At 40.8% G+C, this 26,594-nt stretch overlaps 1 protein-coding gene across 5 annotated transcripts in view; it reads left to right on the top strand.

Annotated features, from left to right (window-relative positions):
* The window catches only part of RYR2 (ryanodine receptor 2), a 365,044-nt gene that overhangs the window by 185,164 nt on the left and 153,286 nt on the right, over positions 1 to 26,594 (top strand). For all 5 annotated transcript variants that reach the window (XM_063124341.1, XM_063124340.1, XM_063124339.1 and 2 more), the window contains 5 exons: positions 4,801 to 4,948; positions 17,746 to 17,954; positions 20,085 to 20,259; positions 24,003 to 24,211; positions 25,496 to 25,842. In XM_063124341.1, coding sequence (XP_062980411.1) covers positions 4,801 to 4,948; positions 17,746 to 17,954; positions 20,085 to 20,259; positions 24,003 to 24,211; positions 25,496 to 25,842 — 1,088 coding nt within the window. The remainder of the gene's footprint in view (positions 1 to 4,800; positions 4,949 to 17,745; positions 17,955 to 20,084; positions 20,260 to 24,002; positions 24,212 to 25,495; positions 25,843 to 26,594) is intronic.

Below are 26,594 nucleotides of genomic sequence, written 5' to 3'. Positions count from 1 at the left end.
AGCTTTGAATTCACCTGTAGCTTAAAAAAACAGACATGTACTCCAAATTATGAAAAAAATAAATGTATTATGAAAATATAGATTTGTTACCAAGAACCAGTGCACATGTAAGAGCATAAAAAGAACAGTGCTGGATGAGTTACCAAAAGGGCCATCTAGGTTACTGTCTTGCTTCTCACAGTGGCTAGTCAGATGCCTTTGGAAATCCCACAAGCATAGCATGAATGCAATAGAGCCCCCCTCTCACTGTTTCTCCCCTGTCAGGGCATTCAATAGCATGCTGCCTCTGAATGCTGAGGCTCCATTTAATCATTATTGACAGACTTATCCTTGAGAGCTGTATACTGGAAAGGCAGGATATAAATCTCCTGTTAAATAAACAAACATGTCTAACCGCCATTAAAAGCCATCTATGATAGTAGCAATCAGCACATCTTGTGGCAGTGAATTCCATTAATCAATTGCATGCCATTAGGAGCTCCTGCCTTGGGTCTAGACATGCTCTTCAGTGAATGGAAGGGGTCACTCCATTCACAGAATAGATTTTGATGCAATGGTAGGCTCTGGGGGAAGGGAAGGGGAGGGGAGGGGAGGCAATTTTTACTGATTTCCCTGTTGTGCCAAATTCAGAGCAGATTTGGTGGTGGTGGTGGGGTTACACAAGGGACTGCAGGGTGATGGGGCAATCAATAAAAATAGTTTTTCCACTTCTGCCAGTAGGAGCATCCCATGAGTTTTGTTCATAGATTCTCTGGATCCAAGCCACTACCTTTAGGAGATATCAACTCTAATCTTTTGTAGCAAGCCATGCACAGGAATTATTAAATTCACTGGAGTAAATATGTGCACTCACTCATATTTGACTTCAGATTAGTTGTAAAACAAGAGACAGGCAAAATGCTAGTTCATGCAGTTCTTTGTTAGTAAAATACAAGTACAGAAAATATGCAGGGCCAACCAAATTGTCTTATCTCTTTTCTTCCTGTCATCATTTGTCATTATAATACAACAGCAGAAATGAATACATTGTCCCCAAAGAGTGAATAAAATATATTTTAATTACACACAAATGTTAAAATGCTTCAGTATTACTGAGGTAATGTATTTTGTATTGTTGTTTTCAAAATAACAGATGCACATTGCAGGCATCTGCTTCATTAGCATATTGTAGAGCCATGTTTTCAGACTGGGTTGTATCCAATGTTAGTCCTACTTGGAGTAGACCCATTGAACTGAATGGTACTTGTTAGTCATGACTGACTTAAATCTCATTTATTTCAATAGGTCCACTCCAAGTAGGACCAGCATTAGATACAAACCATGATCATAAATTGGCCAGCCAGCACATGATTCTGAAAGTAATGTAGCTAGATTTACCTGCATCTCCTGTTGTGATGTCCATACTGTGCTGATATATTGCTACCATTTTGTGATGGTGTTGCAACACTGAAACAGATACTATTTACCTTAAGCATTTACTTGCTATTGAAAGTCAATAATTGCTTTTTATGATTTTTGTTGCCTATTTCTTTGCTTCTCTTACCAAAATGTCCACCTCAGCTACAAATATTGTGCCAGCATACAGTGTTTTACTGAGAAATGCAAGGAAGTAAGCATAACATTTACACACTTATTTTGTACTTCCAAGACATGTTAAGTGAAAAAGTCAGAGAGTAGAAATCTATGATATTAAAAATAAGCTAAAAACAAATTATGCATAAAAATACAAAATAGGTTACCATTAGAAATGATAATGGGAATTTATAGGGGGCAAAAGGCAATTCTAACGATCAGTGAAGTGCAATTTCTGATTCTTATAGCTTTTTTTAATTTCTCAGGATGGGTGCCATACAAACAAAGACTTTTTAAATTCATGGCTAACTGAAGGGTTAGAATAGTCAGCTAATCAAATGTTTATATAGAAGGGATGGTTATTTAAACAGTGATACTTCCATATGGTTTAATGTAAGACATTTTACATGGCAACACTGGCCATCTGAAAAATGGTGTGGAATTAAGTTTTATTCTGATGTTTTATTACTGGACAGTCAGAATTAAGCAGGAATTCTTGTAGGTTCCTCCCCAGTCTGGCAATGCAAACGTGCGGCTAATGCAAATGCTCGTCTAGATACTCATTGTGATGCTCAGGCATTGAACTAATGCTTGAATCTAATGTATAATGTCATACAACAAAGTGGGACTTAAATTGGATCTAACATAAAATAAGAGATTAGGGAAAAACAGTTTGCATTTCTATGGCTAGTTGGTGAATATGCATTTTGTGCCATGGCATAACGACTAGCTTGCTTATGGCAATAGGGCTTGTTTTATCAGTCCATTATTTAGGGTGAAGTGTACCTTTGGTACCTTATTATTATTATTATTTATTTATTTATATAGCACCATCAATGTACATGGTGCTGTACACTTATGATCTATATTAGGATGCAGTTTTTCATACATTAGACTAACCCATGGTTTATTTAACCCGTGTTCTGTTGCTCTAACCAGGGTTTGCCTGGTAAATAGTTGAACAAATTGCAGCTTCTTTTCTCAATCGCTAAGTTTGTTTGTTTCCTCCCTTCTTTGCCCACTCCCACCTTATATCCCAAATGCTTTTGCAGTGCTGCAGTACTGGCATGTGGTGTGGCTGGATTTTTGTTTTGCTTTTACCACTCTTGCCCCTCACCTCTGTAGCGTGGCAAAACAACTCATGAACAATCCATGTTTCTGTGTTCACATGTAACAAGAATCCATGGTTTAAACAATCCAGAGTTCACAACCCAACAACAAACTATGGGTACTATTTCTGGCTTGTTCGTGGTTAACAAACTATAGTTTGTTAGCATGATTGGGTTTACACAACACAACACCCAAAATTCAGTAACCTGTACTGTGGGGTAACGTTATGTGTAAACCCAGCCTATGTCAAGAGCTGCTTCACATATAATGAAGATAAATAAAAATAGATGCCTTTCTGTTTTCATCATTATTGCACTGACCACTAACATGAGAGATACATTACATTGTATCATACTAATGTGAAAAGGTATTTAGAGAGCTCCGAGAGTATCTGTTTAATTATAAATGGTATAGATTATATTGGCTACTATATTTTCTTACAGAGAATTGTCTTTTAAAGAAGAGAGCAAGAACTTTCCTTTCTGCCTACAAAGGAACATTAATTCAGATAACTTGCATGCCTTGATACATTGCTATGTTTCCTCTGCCTTGCTGATACCATATGTGTCAAATAGTAACATAAGTCATGCCAGTTCTAGTATTTCAGCTATTAGGCTTGAAAAATAGTCTTCTGCCTCTACAGTATATAATCTCTTTTCATCAGGTTAAACATTTTTGTACTTCAGTACAGAAATTGAAGTACAAAATATATGCCTATTTTGTTAGGTATAAAGGCAGATAGTTACATGTTCCCTTTAAATTACTCACAAGCGGCTCAATCTTTTCTCAATTGTGGATATTTTGAAGAGAAAACCTATTTACATGTTTACGCTTCTGCCTGATAAAATATACATATATTTTGTGTTCAGAAATCTGAACCAAAGTATGAAGTGCTTTGCGATGAGCTGCTATAAAAGTAAGCATAGGCATATACACAATCATGTGCATATATAATATTATACAAATAATATACTTTCATATTTGGAACTTTTATACAAGTAGTGTACTTGTATTTTTTTTAATATGTGTTAACTTTAAGTATAAATTACACATACAATAAGAGAGATAGTATTATGTACAATAATCAGTAAGGCTTTCCTTCTCTGGATTTCTAGAATAAGATACGCAGTGTCACATATGCACATTACATTTCATATGCAAAATCCAAAGACATGGTTACCAATAAATATTCTTTCCTATGAATACATGCATTTTGTAAATAACTTTTCAATTTTTTTTAAAACAAACCAACCCACACACATTCTTTTAGACAGTTGATTGGGCATAAGAACTAACACTTCAGGCTTTCAACTGCCTGCACTTCTGTATAATTTGCTTTTCTGAAGATCAGATTCCTTATGAGATTTCCAAATGTATAAATAGTTTGGATCCAAAGAAGCAATGAACTGAGGCCATGGCTAGACCTGACGATATCCCAGGGATCGCTCCAGGATCATCCCTGTGCATTCAGATGACGCACAGGGGATCCCGGGATCAGGGAGGGATGATCCCTCCCTTGCCCTGGGATATCGGCATAGCCTTTTCCCCTCGCTTTTTCCGCGGTCTCAGGATGATCCTGAGACTGCGGAATGTGTGGGTGTGCGAGACTGCGGAATGTGCGGGTTGTCCCAGCTCCTTGTGAGTAACCATAAAGAGCTGGGCACAGGGAACAGAGCTCTGTGTCCATCGGGGGTGGGGTGGGGTGAGCGGGTTTTCCTTTTTTAAAAAAAACCCCACACATTTGGCGATCGAGCTCTCATGCGTTCCGTCTCCTTTAAGAAAAAAATGGTGGTTGCGATGTTCTCTTCCTCCTAGGAGGTCACGCGCCACGTGTAGACAGAGGGGGAGATCTTGTGATAACCATATTGTGAGATCCTCCCTCCTCTGTTGCGCTAGACCCGTAGGTCTAGTCATGGCCTGAATGAGTTTATGCCTAGCACTGTTCTTCATACTATCTTCTGGAAACTATGAGCTGTATATTTGCTGTTGTATATGCTTTCGGTTTACTTTAATGACTTGCTTGTTTAATGCTAGTAACCATGTTGTCGTTGCTTTTTGAAATCTTATAAAATCTGTTAAAGCTGGTCATCATAATTCATATTTCTGTACATTCTGTAGGATGTGAAGAACCGGCGAAACCCTCGCCTTGTCCCCTATGCTCTTCTAGATGATCGCACCAAGAAATCAAACAAAGATAGTCTGCGAGAAGCAGTCCGTACCCTCATTGGCTATGGCTATAACCTTGAGGCTCCAGATCAAGACCATGGTATTGAAATTTTGCTCTTTAAATAAGTTTGTGAAATCAGTGATACAAATGCTTTTATTATAATTAAGCAAGACTTATAAACCATGTGCTAGATAAAAAAAAAAGTGGGACAGATGTGAGGAAGTTAAGAGTGTCGCATACAATTTGGTATAGTATAATAGCTAAGATTGTTAGCTGTCAATTCTCATCTCAGTCATGGGCTCACCATCAAACCACTATCTTAGCCAAAAACTTTCATCCACAATATGGGAGTAGTAATACTGACCTTTCTTGTTGCAAGGAAGACTGATAATAATGTATGTAGAATGGTTTGAATGTTCTAAAGTGCTTTATTAATACTAAATATTATTAAAGTCAGCTGTGGATTTTAGGCACATTAATTTAATTCCTATATTAACACTGCAACACCATGCACATCAACTGGGAAGCAAATCCCATGGAATTCAATGGGACTTCCTTCTGGGTAATTGTATATAGGATTGCATCCTAAACCTAGTAGAGGAAGAAAGAAGAACCAATACTTAGAAATGAACACTGGACAAATTGTAATTAAAAATAAAGCACACATTTTTTAAAAAAACCCTAAAAAAAACCCTAGCATGATTCATAATTGTGTTCCACAAATGCAGTTTCCAAGTGGCTGGCAGTGACCTTAAACCTTTTTCTGACCACCTTTTCCCATAGATATCTGCACAGAGACCCTTCTCCCCATGTTCTCCATGCATTGTGGAGGCGTGGAGGACTGGTCTCCCACTTCTTGCCAGATGAGAGAGGCAGAAGAGCGCAGTCTCATGTTGCACCAGGTTTTGAACGTATTAAAAAAAAAGCAGGAATTTACCTTGCCACTTCTAAATTTCAACAAAGGTTGGTGCAAAGTTAAAGAGTAATCTAGCCCTTCCCCTGAATCCTCTGCATGTGCCAGAGGATTCAAGGAGGGATGGGGTCATAAGAATATAAGAGCCAGGCTGGATCAGACCACAGGTCCATCTAGTCCAGCATTCTATTCACAGTGGCCAACCAGCTGCCTGTGGAATACCCACAAGCAGAACATGTGTGCAACAGCATCCTCCCACCCATGTTCCCCAGCAACTGGTGTATGCAGCCATACTGCCTCTGATACTGGAGGTAGCACATAGCCATCAGATCTAGTAGCCATTGATCTTTAGCCAGGGATCACAAATAGAAATATCTGGCTACAACAGCAAGCCTAAACTTTAAACCTCTGTTTATAGCTACAAAAGTTTTCAAATATAGATTGTGGATTCTCTACAGCCTGAAGTCTTCAAGTGAAGTTAAATACATTTTATGAAGGTAGGGATTTGTAGTGCTTTGCTCTGATTATACCAAGCATCTTTTTTTGTAGTGCTTTTTTCTCTTCATGTTCAGCAACATATATTTATGTGAAGGTTTAACAAGATTAGCCACATTAGTGTCTCTGTGTTCCCAGAAGCTTTTAGAATTCTCTCTCCCTTCCCAGTTTGTGAATACTTAGGTCATTGATCTTCACTAGTTTTCATGTACTAGCCACCTTGGCTCCTTGCACTGCCACCAAGGTCACTCGGAAAGCCTCTTTCAGGCTCGCCTATTCCCCACCCCCGGGCCAAGCAGTGCCGTGGTGCCTGGAGGCCTTTTAGGGCCTTTCCTCCTCCTCCCTCTACATATTGTTCAAGCAAGGCCCCATCAGTCAGTCACCAAGTCATCAGGTAGGCAATTTCCAACACGCTTACTTTGTCCTTGGATTGGAATGGATCTTCTTATCACTGAGAGAGTGCTTTGGTCTAATTAGTGCTACAAAACCTTCCAGTGCAAGCCCACTTTGCTCTCTTTCTGTGACACTTACATTCAATTTCCTCTTCAATGCGGGCACAGTACTCCACCACAGCTGGCCAGTCACATTATGTTTTGCCTATTGGGCACTTCCCCCACCACAGCTAATTGGCTGGTTGCTCCTGTGATCTCCTCTTCACCACCTCCAGCCACCTTACAGATGACAAGCAGTAAGTCTCTTCTCCCCACCCCTGAAGCCACCACCAGTAGTCCAAATCACAGCAGTTGGTCCACCACTAAAGCAAGGCCAAACTAGAGAGCCCATGCAGAGAGTGAGCAGCTACTTCACAAAGAAAAAGAAAATGAGTGATTGAGAGACAGGCAAAGAGCTTCCCTTGAGGTAATTAGGAACTGCCAGTGGCCCTTGGACATAGACCATGATCCAATCCAACTTGAGCCATTGTAAGTCCCATTGATTTCAATGGTGGAGTGTTAAGCACACACTTTACCCATGATGGTTGTGTGCTCTCTCCAGTATCCAAAGCAATAAGCTTGTGTGCACCAGTTGCTGGGGAAGATGGGTGGGAGGGTGCTGTTGCACCATGTCCTGCTTGTTCATCCCTGGCCAATGGCTGGTTGGCCACTGTGTGAACAGAGTGCTGGACTAGATGGACCCTTGGTCTGTTCCAGCAGGGCACTTCTCATGTTCTTATGTTCCTGTTGATATCAATGAAATTTACATGCATTTTACTTTAGTGTCATACTTTAGGGATTATTCTTAAAGAATGCTTTCTGGTCATTCTCTTAGCAGCTCTTACCATAAGCATACAAGAGAGGTCATTAATATTATCCTCATATTACAGATGGCGGACTAAGGCAGAAAGTGACCCTAATGAATTTGTGGCTGAGCCAACATTCAGAGAAGGGCTTAGGGCTCATTCTTTTTAGCCTTGATATTTCAAATTATTTGTGTCATCTGCCTCTGCAAATCTCAAAATGGCCTTTTAGCCTGTGGTTAGGTTGAGAAACAGTGATGCCCAAAGTGTACCTCAGAGCTGAATACCACACAAACACGCTACTTGCAGTACTTTATATTTTATGCATTTAGTGTAATGATAATGTAGTGGTGTAATGATCCATTTGTTATTTCAGTAGCCTAATTGTTTTACATTTCAAACTGCCAAATTTAACTTGTTCAGTAAATTGGCATTTGCACATGCTGAGCAGGCTGTGCTATCTTGCTCACTTAAATTCCCAAAACATCTATGTAGTAGGAAAACAATTCTTACATTTATAAATGTCTGACAATTTTCTTACTGTACTTGAAATTATTTCATTTTAAAGAAAAACATCTTATTGAATAAATACAATAGAGACTACTTTTGTTAAAAGAATTGCAAGGAGACATTAGTATTTCATATGCCTTAGGAATATTAATGTTCTCATGTTTTTTATTATTTAATTAACTACTATGGCTGGTAATTTGGGTATTACCTAGCCACAAATAAGCACTCTGGATTTCAATAAGTGATAATTGAGCATACTTTGGGCTGTATTAATGTTTAAAGCCACCAAGTGAATTTAATGGTGGAAGCATTACAAATGTTTAACTTTATCTGCTTATGTATATGATCTAACATTATTAAAATTTTAATATTCACTTTCTTTTTTCAGAAAAGCATTTTGAAACAAATATTGAGAGAGCAATCCTATGGTCCCTGGGAGGGTGTCTTAGAGGCTATAAGATGTGGTGGTTTCCCCTCTCCAAGGAGAGAGAAGGGGGGAGAGGACGAGGAGAAGAGCTGATTACAGATTCCCCCTGTCAGCCACCATAGAAACTTCCATGGTAGCTTCCTGCCTGAGGTTGGAACTTTGACCTTGGGAAGGGGGGAAAGAAGAATGTCAAGCATGTGCCAGTGGGAGGGGAGGGAGCAGATGTGGATCTGAAAGATAAATACTATTGTGCCCCTGTAGAACCAATCTAGGAGCGGATTCTATAATTGTGGAGCCATCACAGAAAAGGCCTTGTGTCAGATGCTGATACCTAGTTTTCCATAATTGTGAACAAGGAGCAGATCATCAGCTATAGAACTTAACTGATAGTGAAACACATCTGGGAGAAAAGGCCCCCTAAGGTTACTTCGTTCAAGCCATTTGAGTTGTACTTGTGCAGGAACAAGGGATCCCTGGGTACAAGAATGTCATACTACAGGCCATGGGTAGCCCAGTCTTTTCATTTCTGTTCCCATTCTATAAAATCAATTTGTGCAACCTACCCATGTCTTTAGTGGCTTTTCCCCCAGAACTAAAGCTCCCTAAAGAGATATTGTGCCACCATATACTGGCACTGGGAGTCCAGCAAAGTAGCAGAACGGAGAATTAGGGTCAAACAAACACACAGAGAGACAACCCCTTCTCCCAGGAATAATAGTAGCTAAATTTCTACCAACTTGAATGAAATTCAAAGATCTGCTCTAAAGCAACGAATTAAGATCTGAATTTCACTTTTAAAGTTATTTGGTAGTAATTCTGCCTAAGCGACATTTCTTATTGTATATCATTTTTTATGTGTGGAATTACAACTTACTTTGTTACCTTGTACGATGAGAAAGCATCAAGAAATATTTGAGAGCTAAATCACTGCCATTATGTTTCACTTTGTTGTTTATTCGTTCAGTCGCTTCCGACTCTTCGTGACTTCATGGACCAGCCCACGCCAGAGCTTTCTCCCCTAGCTCCCCCAAGGTCAAGTCCATCACCTCCAGAATATCATCCATCCATCTTGCCCTTGGTCGACCCCTCTTCCTTTTGCCTTTCACTTTCCCTAGCATCAGCCTCTTCTCCAGGGTATCCTGTCTTCTCATTATGTGGCCAAAGTACTTCAGTTTTGCCTTTAATATCATTCCCTCAAGTGAGCAGTCTGGCTTTATTTCCTGGAGTATGGACTGGTTTGATCTTCTTGCAGTCCAAGGCACTCTCAGAACTTTCCTCCAACACCACAGTTCAAAAGCATCTATCTTCCTTCACTCAGCCTTCCTTATGGTCCAGCTCTCGCAGCCATAGGTTACTACGGAGAATACCATTGCTTTAACTATGCGGACCTTTGTTGTCAGTGTGATGTCTCTGCTCTTAACTATTTTATCAAGATTTGTCATTGCTCTCCTCCCAAGAAGTAAACGTCTTCTGATTTCCTGGCTGCAGTCAGCATCTGCAGTAATCTTTGTCCCCAGAAATACAAAGTCTGTCACTGCCTCCACGTTTTCTCCCTCTATTTGCTAGTTATCAATCAAGCTGGTTGCCATAATCTTGGTTTTTTTTTTTAGGTTTAACTGCAACCCAGCTTTTGCACTTTCTTCTTTCACCTTTGTCATAAGGCTCCTCAGCTCCTCCTCGCTTTCAGCCATCAAAGTGGTATCATCTGCATATCTGAGATTGTTAATGTTTCTTCCTGCGATTTTAACTCCAGCCTTGGATTCGTCACTACAAGAAGTTTAAAGTGATTTCTTTTGGTGTATCAAAACATTTCTTGTAACCTAACTAGATGAATATGGTTTCAGGAATTACCGTTATCATTACGCATCTGAAAGAAATATAAAATGTCCAAGAGCCCTCTAGTGGTTTGTATAGAACTGTAGGACAATATATTGAGTAAACTCACTTGAGTTCTTCCTTGGTTTTTGATATAACAGGTTAATAGTGCTTCTAGAATTGTTCAGGTATACTGAACATATATTACAAGGGTATATGATTTGCTATCTTTATTAAGTCATGGGCAATTATGAAGAATAATAAGAGGAAAATCAAAATAATGTGTACCATCATCATCATCATCATCCATGCCTATAGAATATTTTGTGGACCAAACATTCCCTGTACATCAGTAATTCTTAACAGACAGCATCTTGCACAAGGTTACTTAGGATGCAATCCTATGTATATTTAGACATAAAAAAGTCCTACAACTTCCAGCAGGCCCCAGCCCTAAATGGTTGGTTGGAGTTGTAGGATTTTTTTCTGTCTAAACATTTATTTATTTATTTATTTATTACATTTCTATACCGCTCAATAGCCGGAGCTCCCTGGGTGGTTCTAAACATGCAGTATAAACATGCACAGGATTGTCCAATGTAAGTTTTGAACTGGAGGTATCCTGTTCACATACTGGCCAATAGACTAAGCCAGTTCTCATAGTGTTTTCCTTGAAAGAGAATACATCAACTAATTTTTTCAGTGCATAGCTCAGTGGTAAAGTACAAGGTTTGCATGCAAATGGTCTCAGGTTCAATCTCTGACATCTATAAGTAGGGCTAGGAAATATGTCTGAGCCTCTCCCAGTCAGTGTAGAACAATGCCTTAGGCCCCCTTCTCCTGCCTGGAAACCAGGAATCTTCCTAGCTTGTCATTATGTATGAACCAGGAATCATGGTTTAAAACAAACTCTAGTCAATTGCTAGAGTTGTTTATGGTTGTTTATCTAGCTAGGTGATTTGTCTAATTGGTTTAACAAATTTGAGCTTGTTTTTAAGCCATGATTCCTGGTTCATATGCAATGTCGAGCTGTGAATTGTAGAAAGTGGAACTGAATCTGGTTAAGTCTTCCTGGATGTGGGTGAAGCAGAGAAGGGAGGGGAGAGCATGTGATCCCAAGGCTTTGCACAGGCTTGCAGAGCTAATCTACATAGTGGTCAGTCATGGTTTCTTGTCACGTGTAAACAGGGCCAGTGGTCCATTTTTCCAGAAATGTACAGTATTTTTCATCTGAAAGTTGAAAAAAGGGCTGTCTTGCAGCCCAGCAAGTAAATAGAACATGCCCCGTGGAAAGGGTTGCATATAAGCAGGATATGGCTACACAGTTCTGCTGCTTTGGGGGAAAGCATGACTCATTTGTAATCAGGGGGTCAGTGATAATGATCTTTAATGATCCTTACCAGAGTAGTAGTTCTGTAAAAGTCAATATGAATTGGTAACTCTGGCATTTTATCCTCCTCTACCATTATTTCCAGATTTGTGCTAAAAAAAAGATGTATTCCCAGGAATTTAGTCACAGTTGAGCAACTGATAGTTTACATGTTGTGTTAATAAATTCAAAGGAAGAATTGAGAGCGAATCATATATTCAAAAATGGGAGAGATACTCACAATAATATATTCCAGATAAAGTATGGGGGGACAAGCTTTGCGGTACCCCCTCAGGCCAAAGGTCACAGGGCAGAGCAGAAGTTCTTCTGCACTGCCTTCTTAGACCGACCAGACAGGTAGGACCAGAGCTATGCCCGACAATCTGCCAGGCAATCCAGAAAGATACCATGTTCGATGGTATTGATGGTATCGAAATCCACTGAGAGGTACCAGGAGAGCTAACACTGCCCCGCTGCCCATTTTCCAGCATAACTCATTCACCAGGGCAGTCAAGGCTGTTTCTGTCCTAACTCAAGCTTGTACCCAGACTGAAATGGATCCCAAATTATTAGTATTTTCCAAGATTATTGGGATTTGAGAATTCCAGAACCTTGCTCAAAAATGGAAGGTTAAACGCAGGGCAATAGTTATCATAGACTGAGGGATCTCGATTTGATCCCCCCCCCCCCCAGGAGGAGCCTAATCACAGATAGTCTGTGGACCACAATGAGGGGGAAAAGCAATACGATAATTAGGGATGTCTTCTATGCTGGCTCTCAGCGATTTGAAGGTTTGTATAGGTAGAAATTGAGGGTTAGGAATTTTGTATCTCCCATAGTACTTTTGCTTTTATCTGTGACAGCAGAGAATAGATAGTTAGAAATGTTTTAGAAGAAATGGTATGTAATATTAGTCCTTTTCTCACTGCACTGTGCTCTGCCCGATACTTGGCTCTTCAAAAATAGGGTTTAAAAAACCATGGTTACTATCAATTTAATTCACTTTGTACAAGTATTAGGTTTATGTTAGCAGTCAGAAAGCTAGAAGAAAATGTCACCCAGCCCTGCAGAGATGAAAAATTGTAGGAGGAAATATGAGGGTTGATTTGTGAGGAAGAGTCAAAAGATGATAACTTAATTATGTGAGTAGGTGAACTTGGAAAGAGAATGAATAATACAATAGAAACAGTTACTGGCACAGTCCTAATTGTGTGCTTACGAAGGAAAGAGGAAGGTAATGGGGAGAAAGTAAAGTAACAATCAGAGGTCAGTTTGGAAAAGCATGAAAAGTCAGGAGAAGTAATTATTTATTATACCAAAAGCTTAGCACTCAGTCAGAGTCAAAGCAAAGTACAAGAGGCTACTGCAATTCAGGCCACTTATACAGAAGCTATCCTGGAGCAAATCTACACGTAGTACTGAAGGCGCTTGCGTGCGCCTCCAGTGCGCCGTCAAAACGATGGTGTAGACAGCGAAAGAAGAGACGGAGGAAGAGATGGAGGAAGAGGCAGCTGGGGAACCGGCCGCGTCCTTGCCGCCGCCGCCGCCGCCTCCCCGCCGGCCTCCTGCTGCCGGGGTAAGAGCCACCCGGGTCGGAGAGCTCGGCTTCCGCTTCCACCGAGCTCTCCGACCTGGGTGGCTCTTAGCCCGGCAGCAGGAGGCCGGCGGGGGCAGCCACAAGGACGCGACCGGTTCCTCAGCCTCCTCCTCCTCCGTCTCTTCCTCCGTCTCTTCTTTCGCCGTCTACACCATCGTTTTGATGGCGCACTGGAGGCGCACGCAAGTGCCTTCAGTACTACGTGTAGTACTCTCTAGTCTAAAGCATTCATGTTCCGCACTGGAGCTGAGGACTGCGGTAGAGTAAGTAGATGTGAAATGATGAAACATGGTAATGGGGTGAAAGTTGAAGACTGCCTGTGCAATTATCAGGGTCTTTCTGATATGTAAGCATCTTTGAGTGTACCAGGACCTGGAAAGTAAGTTTGGAGAAGCCTAAGGATAAGCCAGCAAGGCTTATCATTTCAGTAAATTCAGTAGCAGGAATTCAGACAGGACTGGGAAATACGCAGAGCAGATTTGCTTAGGAAAAAGGTGCACAGAAAGGGCAAGGTACAAAAATGGAAAGAGGAACTAATATGAACCAAACATGCTCACAAGAATTGGGCAAAAAAGGAAATAGGCAAGTCTTTGCTTTGGTGCAACCACAGGAGGCAGTTAGAAGCATCTGCTTCCTGGTTAAATCTAATTGCAGACCTGAATCAGGTCAAATTTGGGAAAGTTTGAATCAGGAGTGGGAGACCATTTTCCTGTTGAGTTTTGCATACCTTGGTTGGAACTTGTAATGCTCGACATTCTAGCAGAGCATGGGGATAGGGCAAATTCAGGAGGCAAGAGCAGAACGTGCACATTCATTCTCTCTCACACACACTCCTAAGTCTGCCAGCCTGTCTCTGGTGTCTCTCTCCCCACACCCAGGCTTTGTGTATGTCGCTCTGTCTCCAGGTCATTCTCTTATTTCCCAGGTGGGGAAAGAAAGAGAGAGCTTCCTTCCAAGACAGACAGTGATGCTGACCAGCAGGCAGGTATGATTATGGAGTGCAGCAGCTAGACATTTTTACATTCTCTGGGTGCTGTACTCCATGGTCAGCTTCTGAGCTCCTATGTTTGTGTGCCAGCTAGCCGGCCTCCAGTCCCTCTCTTTTTCTCCTCAGTTTTTTCAGAAGAGACCAAGAGTGTGGAGGGGGGAGGAACAGCTGGCAGGCAAGCCATCAGTCAAATATGGGAGCTCAGAAAGCTGACCATGCAGCAGCTGGAGCATCATTAGATAGTGGTGTGGTGTGACCTGGGAAGACCTCAGCAGTTCAGATTCTGGAAGTCCAGATGTGGACTGGAGTTTCCCCGTAACTGGTTTAAACTATGATATAGTGAAACAAACCAAGGTCAAACTCTGGTTTCTTACCTTGGCTTTTTTCAATACATCATGTTTCCTGAATCTGAGTTGTAGGTTAAAGGGTCCAAGAGTTCCAAGCTAGTCACTACAAAGAGGCGTTAGGCAAAAGGCAAGGTTTCAACAGTCTAGGTCACAGGCAACAACGTCCAAGGCATAACAGACAAGGAGGAGACAGAGGGTTAGTCAGAGTTCAATCCAGAAATATTCACACCAGGAATAAAACAAGGGAATCCGGATTCAGGTCAACATTGTTTCCAGCAGTTCTCTCAGTCTTACACTGCTGTTTTTGTGCAATGGTTGTTAGAGCCATGCCTTAGCCTCAGCTGTGGGCTGTTAGTGACCACCCCTTTCCTTGTGAGCAAGCCTCCTACGTATGGATAGACCTCCTTTTTAAGGAGGCCTCTGGCTCAGTCTTATCACTCCTGAGTTCCTATCTTTTCAGGCAATGACAGGGATCGGTCAACATGATAACCGATGGTGGGTTAAATAGTTAGCGGTGGAGTATCGTGTCATCTGTTGGGACTTCTTCACAGCACGATTTTATTCAGCTGAAATAACCAATGCTGTACCAAGTTGTTTATTTGAACAACTGTTGGTTATTGTGTCATGTGTCGGGCACCCTTGACTATTTCGTCACACACAGTTGGTTATTTTTGGCCACCACAGAGTCCCCTGGCAAGAGCAACCAAAGGAGCAGCTGCTGCTCTAGTCCAGCCAGCAGAACTCGCAATAGCTGATGGGACACCAGCAGATGGACTGGGTGGGGGGTGGGGGAGAGGGCAGGGGATGTGTCAATCAAACACACCGTTGACTAATAGTCAACTCAGTGCTGGCCTTAATCCATATCACGGTGGATTATAATCATGTTGTGTGGGGAGTACCCTCTTGATAATCAGCCGTGGAGTTGATTTTTAACTCACCATATTGTCTGAATGCAACCTCTGTCTCAATGTCTGAGGCAGAATCCTTGCCCTCCACAGGTGGTGCCCCCATGGGAGTCATCCCTGAGGGCCTGGGCTCCTCCTGGTTTACTAGTGTATCGTGGGCGTTGCTGGTGGCGGGTGGTTCCTGGTCCTCCATCTATTCCTCTGAGTCTTCCAGCAGGGACATGACAAAATAAATCATAGTTTAAACTAACCACATTTCCCACTTTGGACATAACAACAAACTGTGGTTACCTTAAACAGATGCTTCTAATCTCATGGCCATGCTGGAGGATGAAAAGGGAGGGAGGAGTGTGTGAGCCCAAGGCTTGGGCAGGCCTCTTCTCATAACACTACACTATAGTTTAGCATTATGTCTGAAGCGTAATTATGCCTGCATCTGTGTCTTAGCTTGCTGTACCTGACAAGAACACACTCACACAAATCTCATTAAAATAAAAGACTTGCTTTTCTCTTATTGTTAAGAGGTGCATCTGTTGGATTGCTGTGAGTGAAGAGAAATGGTTTGAATTGGTGCAGTGACTACTCCACTGGCACTTAACATGCTGTGGAAATGGCATTAGAAGAATCTGTCTGTTCGCTTGCTTGTTTATATAGATTTTTTTACCCTCTGTCTAGTACCTATGTGCTATTTAAAATCACAGTAATATATAAAACAATCTATTCAATAAAAATAAAACACAAATACAGCAGAGGCAGAGTCCAGAAAAGAAACAAAATCTTTAAACATAACATTCTGCGAAAGCCTAACAGAATAAAAATGTTTTCACCAACTGCCAAAAGACAGTCAGAGGGGAACTCACCTTAATAATCCTTTCAGCCAATTTATCTAATCCTTTTTATTAATCCTATGGTCCCTGAGTGAGTGTTACTGGGACCATAGGATTGTTCAGATTCCCCATCACCTGACCTCAGGAAACACTCTGATCTTGGAAGGGGGAGTCAGAGATCCAACCTTTCTCCCCAACCCCCTTGCTGCTGGTGCTTCCCCACCAAGGTTGGAAAAGCAAACTTGAAGGAGGAGGTATGGAGGGCGGGAGGATGGGTAGGTGAAGATTGCCTCCACCATTCCTCCCATTCTGCATTAGATGATTGAATGCCTCCATGTTCAAGGGCTTCCAATCCACAAGCGTGCTCTTGATAGGATTGTGTCCGAAGAATTTTTTATCCTTCAAAATCATCATGGAATCTGCCTTAAAGCTGGAGTCAAATTGACTGCTTTCAAGTTACCTAGCTTTGGAGTCTGATTTGAATGACATTCTGATAAATGTGTATTGAGTTTTTGTTCAAGACAAGAGACTACATGTCATTCAAATTTAGAAGTCCAAGAGATGTTTGGGCACCTGTCATTCTGGAGCCAGAGAAATGATAATACACACACAGCTGAAGGTTGGAGTAATTTAAGAAAAAGGCAGCACATCCTTTTCATTGAGATTGTGATGCATTCTTGTTTGTTTCGTTGTTTTTGGGCTCCATCACACCTACATTTCCTCCCTGGTTTGTCTCAGCGATTTCTAGCTCCGTTTCATTAGCGCGTCAAGCTAACAGCCCCTTTCACGTGGGTTTGTGGTTTCGCGCTATACCGATGAAACCTCCCTTTTGCTTGTTTGCTCTTCCACTCCACCCCACCCTGCCCCTTCTTTTTCTGCCTCCAGTTCATTGGATGTAATATTGTGATGGGTCTGGGCTCATTCCCAACCCCTTGCTCTGGTTTTGTTGTCTAGCGATTTACTGAATTAACTTTTCATTGGCTGGGCTCCATTTCTACGGGCAATGAGAGTGGGGCTAGAGCAGTAAAAGTCCGTTCAACCGACTCAGCACAAGTCCATTGGTTCGACACGGTGCTGGAGGAGGAGAACCGCCCCACCTCTCCCCTTTCATCAGCAAGCTCTCCCTTCAAAGCATATGCCCCCAACAAAGGAAATAGTGAGAGGAAGGCACTACATGGGGGCTGAAGGTTGCTTTAATTTCATTTGGGGGAAATAATACAGACTTTTGCCGCTCTAGGAAAACATGAAAAAGGGAGGGGAAGAGGCGGAGTGTTTGCAGGACAGGCACGATGTCATCTGAGCGTCATGCTGCAAAACCACAAACCAGGCATGATGAGAGTTTGATAAAACACTGGTGTGATGAAGCCCTTTATCAGATTGGCAGCATTTCTAAGCTTACTTTACAAATTACATGATGTTATTATATGTTTTATTTGTTTAACCAAAATATTCTATTTTAAATTTTGCAGCTACAAGACCAGATGTGTTTTGTGGTATGATGGAAAGGTTTAGGATCTTCCGCACAGAGAAGACCTATGCAGTGAAAACTGGGAAGTGGTACTTTGAGTTTGAAGCAGTGACGTCAGGGGACATGAGGGTTGGTTGGGCCAAGCCAGCTTGTCAACCAGAACAAGAGCTTGGGTCAGATGAACAAGCATTTGTGTTCGATGGATTCAAGGTATGCATACATTTATTTTACTTCCCTATTTGTTGGAAGTACATAAATAAGATAGGATATTATTTTCATATATGATGGAAATGCTCCTTACCTCAAAATACTGAAAAAGAATAAAAGCTATTATTGGAAAGATTTTAAGTTATGAACTTCATAGAATAGCAGAGTTGGAAGGGGCCTACAAGGCCATCGAGTCCAACCCCCTGCACAATGCAGGAATCCACCCTAAAGCATCCCTGACATCCTTTGGACTCAGAAATTTTTCTTTTGAGTTTTATTTAGGGGTCAGTGGTTCATGAGCACAAGGAATTAGTGTCTAATATGTTTGCTGCTGCTGGAATATTGTAAACACATCCTTCTGTGAAAGATTGTTATGATAAAATGTAGGTCCAAGCAGTGATGGCTACATTTCCTCCTTATATTAAAACAAAAGAAAATAGACAGAGTTGAGAGAAAGAAAATTGGAAACCTTTTATTGATTATTGTAAAAAGAATTTATTGTATCCCAATGTGAAATACCTTTTCCCTCTATATCCTTCTTGTTAATAAATGTGGTATATATTTTTAATATTTTTTATATTTCATTCAAGTTTATTCTTATATGGGAATTAATGGAAGAAATTTGTATTTTCTGTGTATTGTATAATATAATATAACTTGTAATGAATTGATATCATTTGCATATTTTAACTATAATAAAAATGTTTTTAAGAATATAAATTTATTTGAGGCATGGGCAGCCTTGAGGGTCCTTCTTTGGTTTTTTATTAGAACCTTGAGCTCTAGTGGGTAGAGTCAGGTCATGATGCAAAATAGTGACTTCAGGAAGGATCAAGATGCAAAATGCTGGGTCATGGGGTGGAGGCAGTTACCTATTGCACCCCATGAGCCATATACTGAGATAATGTGTATATACAAGTACAGATCTACATCTGAATTATTACTGGTAAGGAATTATAAAAGCCTAATTTTGGTTGGAGATGGGGCAGAAGCATTTGTTACTGCTGCTAAGCAAATGGGAATTAAAACAGTTGCAAATCCTCCAGTAATCTACCGGTAGATCCTGATCTATTTTCTACGGATTCCTGATATTTATAATAATTTGGGATAATGAGGCAGTTTGAGCATATGTTACTCTGTTGGGACAATTGCCCATGGAGGGAATAATTCAATGAGTGCATTAGTAAAATGCATCCTTTTAGCAAGTGAGTGCTCTTTAACATACAGTAGATGAGCATGATGGACTTTGTTGGTGGTAATTCAAATCCCAATTTAAAAAATAACTATTTAGAGAAGTTCATGATAATTAAAAGTGGGACTTGCAGCACACAATAAGATTCCTCTTGTCCAGGTCTACAGATAGTAAGGATTTCAGGATTATTACTGTGTAAGGTGACCATATGAAAAGGAGAACAGTGCTCTTGTATCTTTAACGGTTGTATTGAAAAGGGAATTTCAGCAGGTGTCATTTGTATATATGGAGAACCTGGTGAAATGTCCTCTTTATCACAACAGTTAAAGCTGCAGGGAGCTGTACTAGAGTGTCCAGATTTAAAAGAGGGCAGGGCACTTGCAGCTTTAACTGTTGTGAGGAAGAGGGAATTTCACCAGGTTCCCCATATATACAAATGACACCTGCTGAGATTTCCTTTTCAATACAACTGTTAAAGATACAAGAGCACTGTCCTCCTTTTCATATGGTCACCCTACACAGTAATAATCCTGAAATTTAAATGAATCACACTTTGGAAAAGGCATTTGAAAAAGATTTTTAGAGTTGGGGGAGTGGGCAAGATATATTGCGCTCACACATAATTTACAAAAATATTGAAAGCAACCATTTTGGCTTGCAATAGAACTATATTATTTGAATGAAAGACTTTTCCTTTTCCTTCTGCTACTGTTTGGGTGGAATTGGTAATTTGTCCTCCAGACCATTTGATGTATTTTAAACTGTTTTCACAAAATTAATTGTAGGATTGCAATGCTTATATGCATTGTTTGAGAATGTTAATGACTGTATTAATTGTAGTACTGTGTTAATTTAGGTTAGGGGTGGCTTATTTAGTCATATGCTAGAGGCATAGAGTTCTTAATTTCCTTTTGTCTCATGTGAAATCCTTTGTTATCCAGGCCCAACGGTGGCACCAGGGAAATGAACATTTTGGCCGTTCTTGGCTGACAGGGGATATTGTGGGGTGTATGGTTGATCTCAATGAGCGCACCATGATGTTCACTCTAAATGGTGAAATCCTTCTAGATGACTCAGGTTCCGAACTTGCATTTAAGGACTTTGAGGTTGGTGATGGTAAGTTCTTGAACAGTTTTGTGCTGATAAATTGCTTCTGTGCCAAGCCTTTCCTTATTGTTAACAGGGGAGGGTCTTCTAAGATTCTAACTTCCTTGCTGAAGGAAGGCAGACAAAATAGATGTTGGCCCAAAGGCAGAGACATAAAAGAAGCAGAAGAGGTATAGAGCTGAGAAAAGAGAGGCACAGTTGAGAAAATCAAGAGGAGGACCTATAGGCAGGAAAGGCAGTGCATTATTATTATTATTATTATTATTATTATTATTATTATTATTATTATTTGCAATTATATTCCGCCTATTTTCCTATTAAGGAATCCAAGGTGATGAACATAATCCTCCTCCTCTCCATTTTATCCTCACAACAATAACCCTGTGAGATAGGTTGGGCTGAGAGTCTGTGACTGGTCCAAAGTCACCCAGTAGGTTTCCATAGCCGAGTGGGGACTAGAACCTGGATCTCCCGACTCCCAGTTCAACACTTTAGCCACTACACCACACTGGCTCTCAATATAGGTGAAGAAGTTGGAATCCTGGTGCATGAAGCATAGGGACGATGGACTAAGTGGAGGGCTGAATGTTGACATTTTGGTTGGATGGAATTACTCAAATCATTTGCAACTAATCAGCACAATATAGAATATCAACAAGCCTACCATTATTTTCCCTTCTCAACCTGGCTATTTTGTCCATCAGACAGTGAATTTGTCAGTGCAGAGAGCTTACAGGCTTGTGTGTCAAATCTCTTGCATTGCAATCTAAGTAAACAATTCTGTTTGGGGTGGCATTTAACATGCAGTTTAAGGTGTAAAGACCACACTATTGTATGTGATCAATTGTCTTTTAATTTTGGTTCAGAGCTAACCTTTATTCCAAGTTCTCATACTTCATATTTTTTAGATATTTTTTACATAGGCGCCATGCAGACAATATGTTGCTGCAAACTGGAAGTTTTTACTATAGGAGGAAAACAAAGTAGTAATTTCTCAATGCTATCCATGGTGGTTTGAAAGAATGCAAATAGCTGTTACAAGGTAGTACTGCTATTATACTAATTTGTAAAAGGAGAAAAGGAAATAAGGCTTTCTGCTCACTTGCAAGTTGTTTTCTGTTGTTAAGCTCTTCATATTTTAAGAAGACATAATGCTTTCTCTGGGAAATTAATTTCCTTTTTTCAGAGTGGCACCAAAAGTGCCAACAGGCCCAGTACACTCTATGTGGATGGATGGCTCGCCTGAATATGACTGTGACTGAGGATAAGCCTTCATGCATTTGATGAAGTAGAATCTATTGTCACAATAAAACTGTTAGTCTTTAAGGTGCTACAAAACTCTTTCTTGTTTTTGTTGCAAGAGACTAACAGGGTGACCTCTCTGAATATTTTTATATGGAAGTGGCCATGCATAGGATTATACAGCAACCCTGCCTGGCAATATCAAGATGAAATCTAGGATTCATAGCCTGGCTGGTTGGCCACCATTTGTGCCTTTCCACTTTGGTTTTGAAGATGGAAACATTTGCCCAGCACCAGCAGGAAAAAGAGCATGGAGCAGAGGACACCCATCACTAAGGGAGTGTGTGGGGAGCTCCCTGCCAGAGTCCCCAGTACCAGAGCCCAGAGACCCCAGAAGATGCCACTCTCTCTCCCTCTCATTCCCCTAGCCTGTACATAACTTCAGCAGTCCCTCATCACTCTCACTTGCTTGGCCTGGTTCTGTGGCTCATCCCCCATATGCATGTGACATCCAGAAAGAAAGAAGGTGGGAATAATGCAACAAACAACAAGCAACCCTTTAGAACCAATTGCAATGAAAATGGTTGATATCCCAAACATTGATCCAGGACACTCTCCCTGGAGGCAACTTTTAAATTGCCATTCCTTTCTTCCTGTAGTGCAAATCTCCTGTTTGCAGTACTATGTGAAGAAAGGAACAGCAATTTAAAAATTGCCTCCATGGAGAGTGTCCTGGATCAATGCTCAGGATATTATCCATTTTCTTCATAATTGGTGTCCCCAGATCAAATCAGGATACATTTTTTTGCTTAATGGGGCAGCTGTCAGCTGTGGCTCACTCCTTCACTTGCAGTTGAAAGCTTGGGGAATGTGTGTGTGTAAGCTCCATCGGATGAGCGTTTTATTGCATGCTCGTTACTGGGCACTCATGGAGTTTGCTCATGTCCCTCATATGACGTCGTCTGCCTCCTGCGCGCCTTCTGCCCTTCTTTGCATGACAACACCTCCCATTAAGTCTGATTTTTTAAAATACGGAATTGCTGCTCTCTCCTGCTGTGTGCAGGAGAAGCAGCGCCATTAGAACAGCAGACTCAATGGGCCATGTGCTCGTTGCGTACTTCCTCTTTTGAAAAGAGGAAGTAACTGAGGAACGAAAACACTGACGGAGACGCGAAGGTAGGGAGCGTGTTAACCCCCAACGTGTGATAGAGCCCTATGTGTGTGTGTAACAGATGGACTTGGAGAAAACCAGAGCACTGTCCTGTTCTGGGCTGGTCATTGTGAGTGGCTGCCTATCTGATCTAAGTGGCTGAGGGCCAAACTCAACATTCCGTTGAGCATTTTTGGTAGAGCTATGTGTAGTACTTTTCTTTACATCCATATAAGCACACAAGGCCCAAATTTGGTTAGGGACCATGGCGCTCCGGGAGGGTAGTTTAGCCCTTTTATTTGTGAAATGTTTATTTGTGCAATCTCTCTCCAGCTGTTTTTTTTTTTAAGCGGGGGGGGGGGGCTCCAGTGACTCCAGTGTAGCCTTATTTCAGCCTTCATGCCCACAGGGGGAGGAGAGTAGAAGCAAAAGCAAGAGAGGTGGGAAGGTTTAACTCTGCCTTCCAGCGTGCCATGGTCCTGATCTGAATTGGGGCAGAGGTAAGGAAAACTAACACACAAAGCTCCATCATGTGTGCTAGACAGAATGTTTTGTTTGGCCCTAAACCGCTGTTCCTGCCTCTAGGGAAAGAAAGGTACGAGAATTCCCCTGAGGAGATGGAGGAAGGAAATGGGGAAGGAACACAGAAATGAGGACTCCCAAGGAGATACATTTCCAGTGCATTCTCGTAGTCCAAAAAGACATGTTACTTTTAATACATAGTCTGTTCTTTTTTCCTTCTTCCAAAGGAAATGTGGGAGACCCAATCCTGATTGGGACTCTAGTGTGTATTGGAGGGTGGGGCTTTAACCCTTTGCCCCTGTTATGGGTCCAATCCAGATCAGGGAGCTCACACCTCCAATTTGCGTAGGAAAAAAATCACAAGGAGGCTTACACCAGATCAGACTATTTTGTCAATATACAAAATAAATAAAGTATTGCCTACTTTAACTAGCAGCAGCTGCCTAAATAAAAGCTTTTCACGTCACCTGCAACCTGATGCTTTTTAAAATTGGAGTTGCCAGGGATTGAACCTGAATTCTTTTAATGCAAAGTGTGTGTGTGTGCTCTATTAGTGTGCTATGGTTGCACCGTAGGAAAGAGTTCCTGGATTCATTAGCAGTATTTTTCCAGTTTTTGGTCCAAGAATGGAATCTTGCTAGGTGAATTGCATATGACTACTGAATATATATATTTCCCAGGCATTTTCTAATCAGATACATTGATGGTATTGTGCGTTTCAAAGGTTGTTGCTCATCTTCAGTTGTGTGTGTTATTAATTGGAAAACATAATTAAATGAAATAAATAATAAAAACGTGTATATTTATGATTCATGGATTGCATCTGTCTTTTTGGCAGGCTTTATACCTGCATGTAGCCTGGGATTGTCACAAGTGGGCAGAATGAACTTTGGCAAAGATGTTAGCACTCTGAAATATTTCACAATATGTGGCTTACAAGAAGGCTATGAACCTTTTGCAGTGAATACAAACCGGGACATCACCATATGGCTGAGCAAGAGACTACCACAGTTTCTTCCAGTACCACCAAATCATGAACATATTGAGGTTTGATATATCTTCAGTTCATTTTGTACGAGTGAATATAAAGAGAGCTTAGAGCCGGAACTACACCAAGCAGGATAAAACACTTTGGAAACGTTTTGAAAACTGTAGATGGAGTGTGTCCTGGGCCCCAGCGGTTGTCAAAACTCTTATAAACCATTTTAAAGCAGTAGTGTAGATTCTGCCTAGGCTGCAATCCTACACTCTCTTTTCTGTGAGTAAACCTCATTGAGCTCAATAGGACTTACTTCTGAGTAACCTTGCATAGGGTTGCACTATAACTCAGTTGAATTCAGTGAGAATGGTTGTGTGTGCAAGTTTCCATCTCAGTGAGTGCAACAAGCATATATGCTTAGGTAAAATCCCTGTGTCTACTTTCCTACCAACTCTGATGACCAGTTAAAGATTCTGAGCATACAGCAGCAACCCCCGTAGTGCTGCCCTTCTGGTTTCAGTGGGGAAGAAGTGCAGATACCCCTCCCCACTACATAAAGCAGCAATTGTGGTGTAAATATGACTTATTACCATTTAGAGAAGTGAAGGGTAGGTATGTTCCTCCTGTTGTTGTTTTCTGGCCCTTTACAGATCATTTAGATTCCAGCCAGTGCCTTAGGTATGCGGTTTCATTTTATCCCATTCATTTTAATGAAATCCTCAAATTGAAAAGACCCACCAAAACATACAATGGAAGTGGGGTTGAAACATTATGGAACAATCAACATTAATAGAATATATAGAATATGAAGTGGCAAAGGTTGACAGAAAAGGTTTTACAGAGTTTACATATCCCTTTGGGTATATAATTCCAAAAGGAGGATTAAGATAAAGAAATGGTAACCATTCTTTTTCTTTCTTTCTTGCTCATAACTCCAGGAGATTTTGAGTTGAAGAAAAAAGTAAATGAAATATAGTTGCATCCACAATAATCCTTAATAGAATGGCATATTTTTACATTACAGTCTTGGTCAAATACATCTCTTTTTTTTTTTCTAAACCAAGGCTACATTGGTGATTTATTGACCCCAATATTAGATTAATAAAGGGTGTTGTTGTTTTTTGCAAGAGTAGGAAGTTTAAATTTATAAGCATGCTTTTCATTCTCTAATAAGCATTTTGTACTAATAGTAATTTACCTACTAATATGTCATAAAATACATCAGTTATTAAATATTAATATTTTAAGTGATATTCATTTGCATACTATTAAAAACCTGTGAATATAAGCAAAAGTGGCATTTAATTTTATGTTTTTCATTAATTTTACATTTTAGTTTTTGCATTTGGTAGGTTACAAGAATAGATGGAACTGCAGACAGCTCCCCATGCTTGAAGGTCACACAGAAGTCATTTGGGTCTCAAAATAGCAAAACAGAGATCATGTTCTATCGCCTCAGCATGCCTATTGAATGTGCAGAAGTATTCTCTAAAATTCCTGGAGGAGGAGTGCCAAGTTCAAGTCTTCTTGGCCCAAAGAATGACTTGGATGATTTCGATGCAGATTCTGACTTTGAAGTCCTTATGAAGACTGCTCATGGTCATCTCGTACCTGATCGTGTAGAAAAAGAAGCTGTAAAAACGGAGTTCAATAACCATAAAGACTACACACAAGAGAAGCCTTCACGACTCAAGCAAAGGTCAAGTGGCTTGATCTCTCTGGGGTTTTTAACCACATTGTTTAGCTTCAAGGGCATATACATGTATGTCATTTTTTCTCACACTGTAAATGAATTTATATTATGGAGGCTATGTAAACAAACAATTAGAAGAGAGACATTTGATTTCAAAGATCTGCGCCAGTAGAAGATACATTGCATGAGTAGAAGTCCACTTGTGAGACATTGCATCCATCCCTGTATGTGCAGGAATGTTTGGGATGGGACTTGCATGCATCCTCTCCTTCTTCCCCGATTTAAGCCTTCACACATTTGCCTGAGTGCATGAATGGGCATTCTGGGAATTCCAAGCCCTCATGACTTTCAATTGTTTATTATGAGAACTTGGTGGGGATAGAGAGAAAGTGAGCTAGAATAACTTCCCATAAGATACAAAAGCATGTCTTGGCCCTCAGAAATAAGTGGCAGAATCCAAACCTCTGTTTTCTGCCAATGTCTGAACACAAAAGTGAAGCTCTGGCCAATTTGGGCCAGCAATAAGGCTATCTACCTAGAAGGGGACGCAGTCATTGGCCTGAATAATTTCCTGCAGCCCTCATGGAATTGCCTCTGTATCACAAGAGCTGGGCCTGTTGCCATTGGAGAGGTTACTTCAATTATTTCTGCGTTCCAAGCAGGCAGGTAAGAGCAGAATGGACAATAGTTCTAGGCTTTCAGTCACTCTATCCCATAGAATCATAGAATCATAGAATAGCAGAGTTGGAAGGGGCCTA

This window comes from Elgaria multicarinata, chromosome 4 (genome assembly GCF_023053635.1).
Source record: "Elgaria multicarinata webbii isolate HBS135686 ecotype San Diego chromosome 4, rElgMul1.1.pri, whole genome shotgun sequence".
Classification (NCBI taxonomy): domain Eukaryota; kingdom Metazoa; phylum Chordata; class Lepidosauria; order Squamata; family Anguidae; genus Elgaria; species Elgaria multicarinata.
The sequence above is the reverse complement of the archived record's forward strand: the minus strand, read 5'-3'. Positions and strand labels throughout refer to the sequence as shown.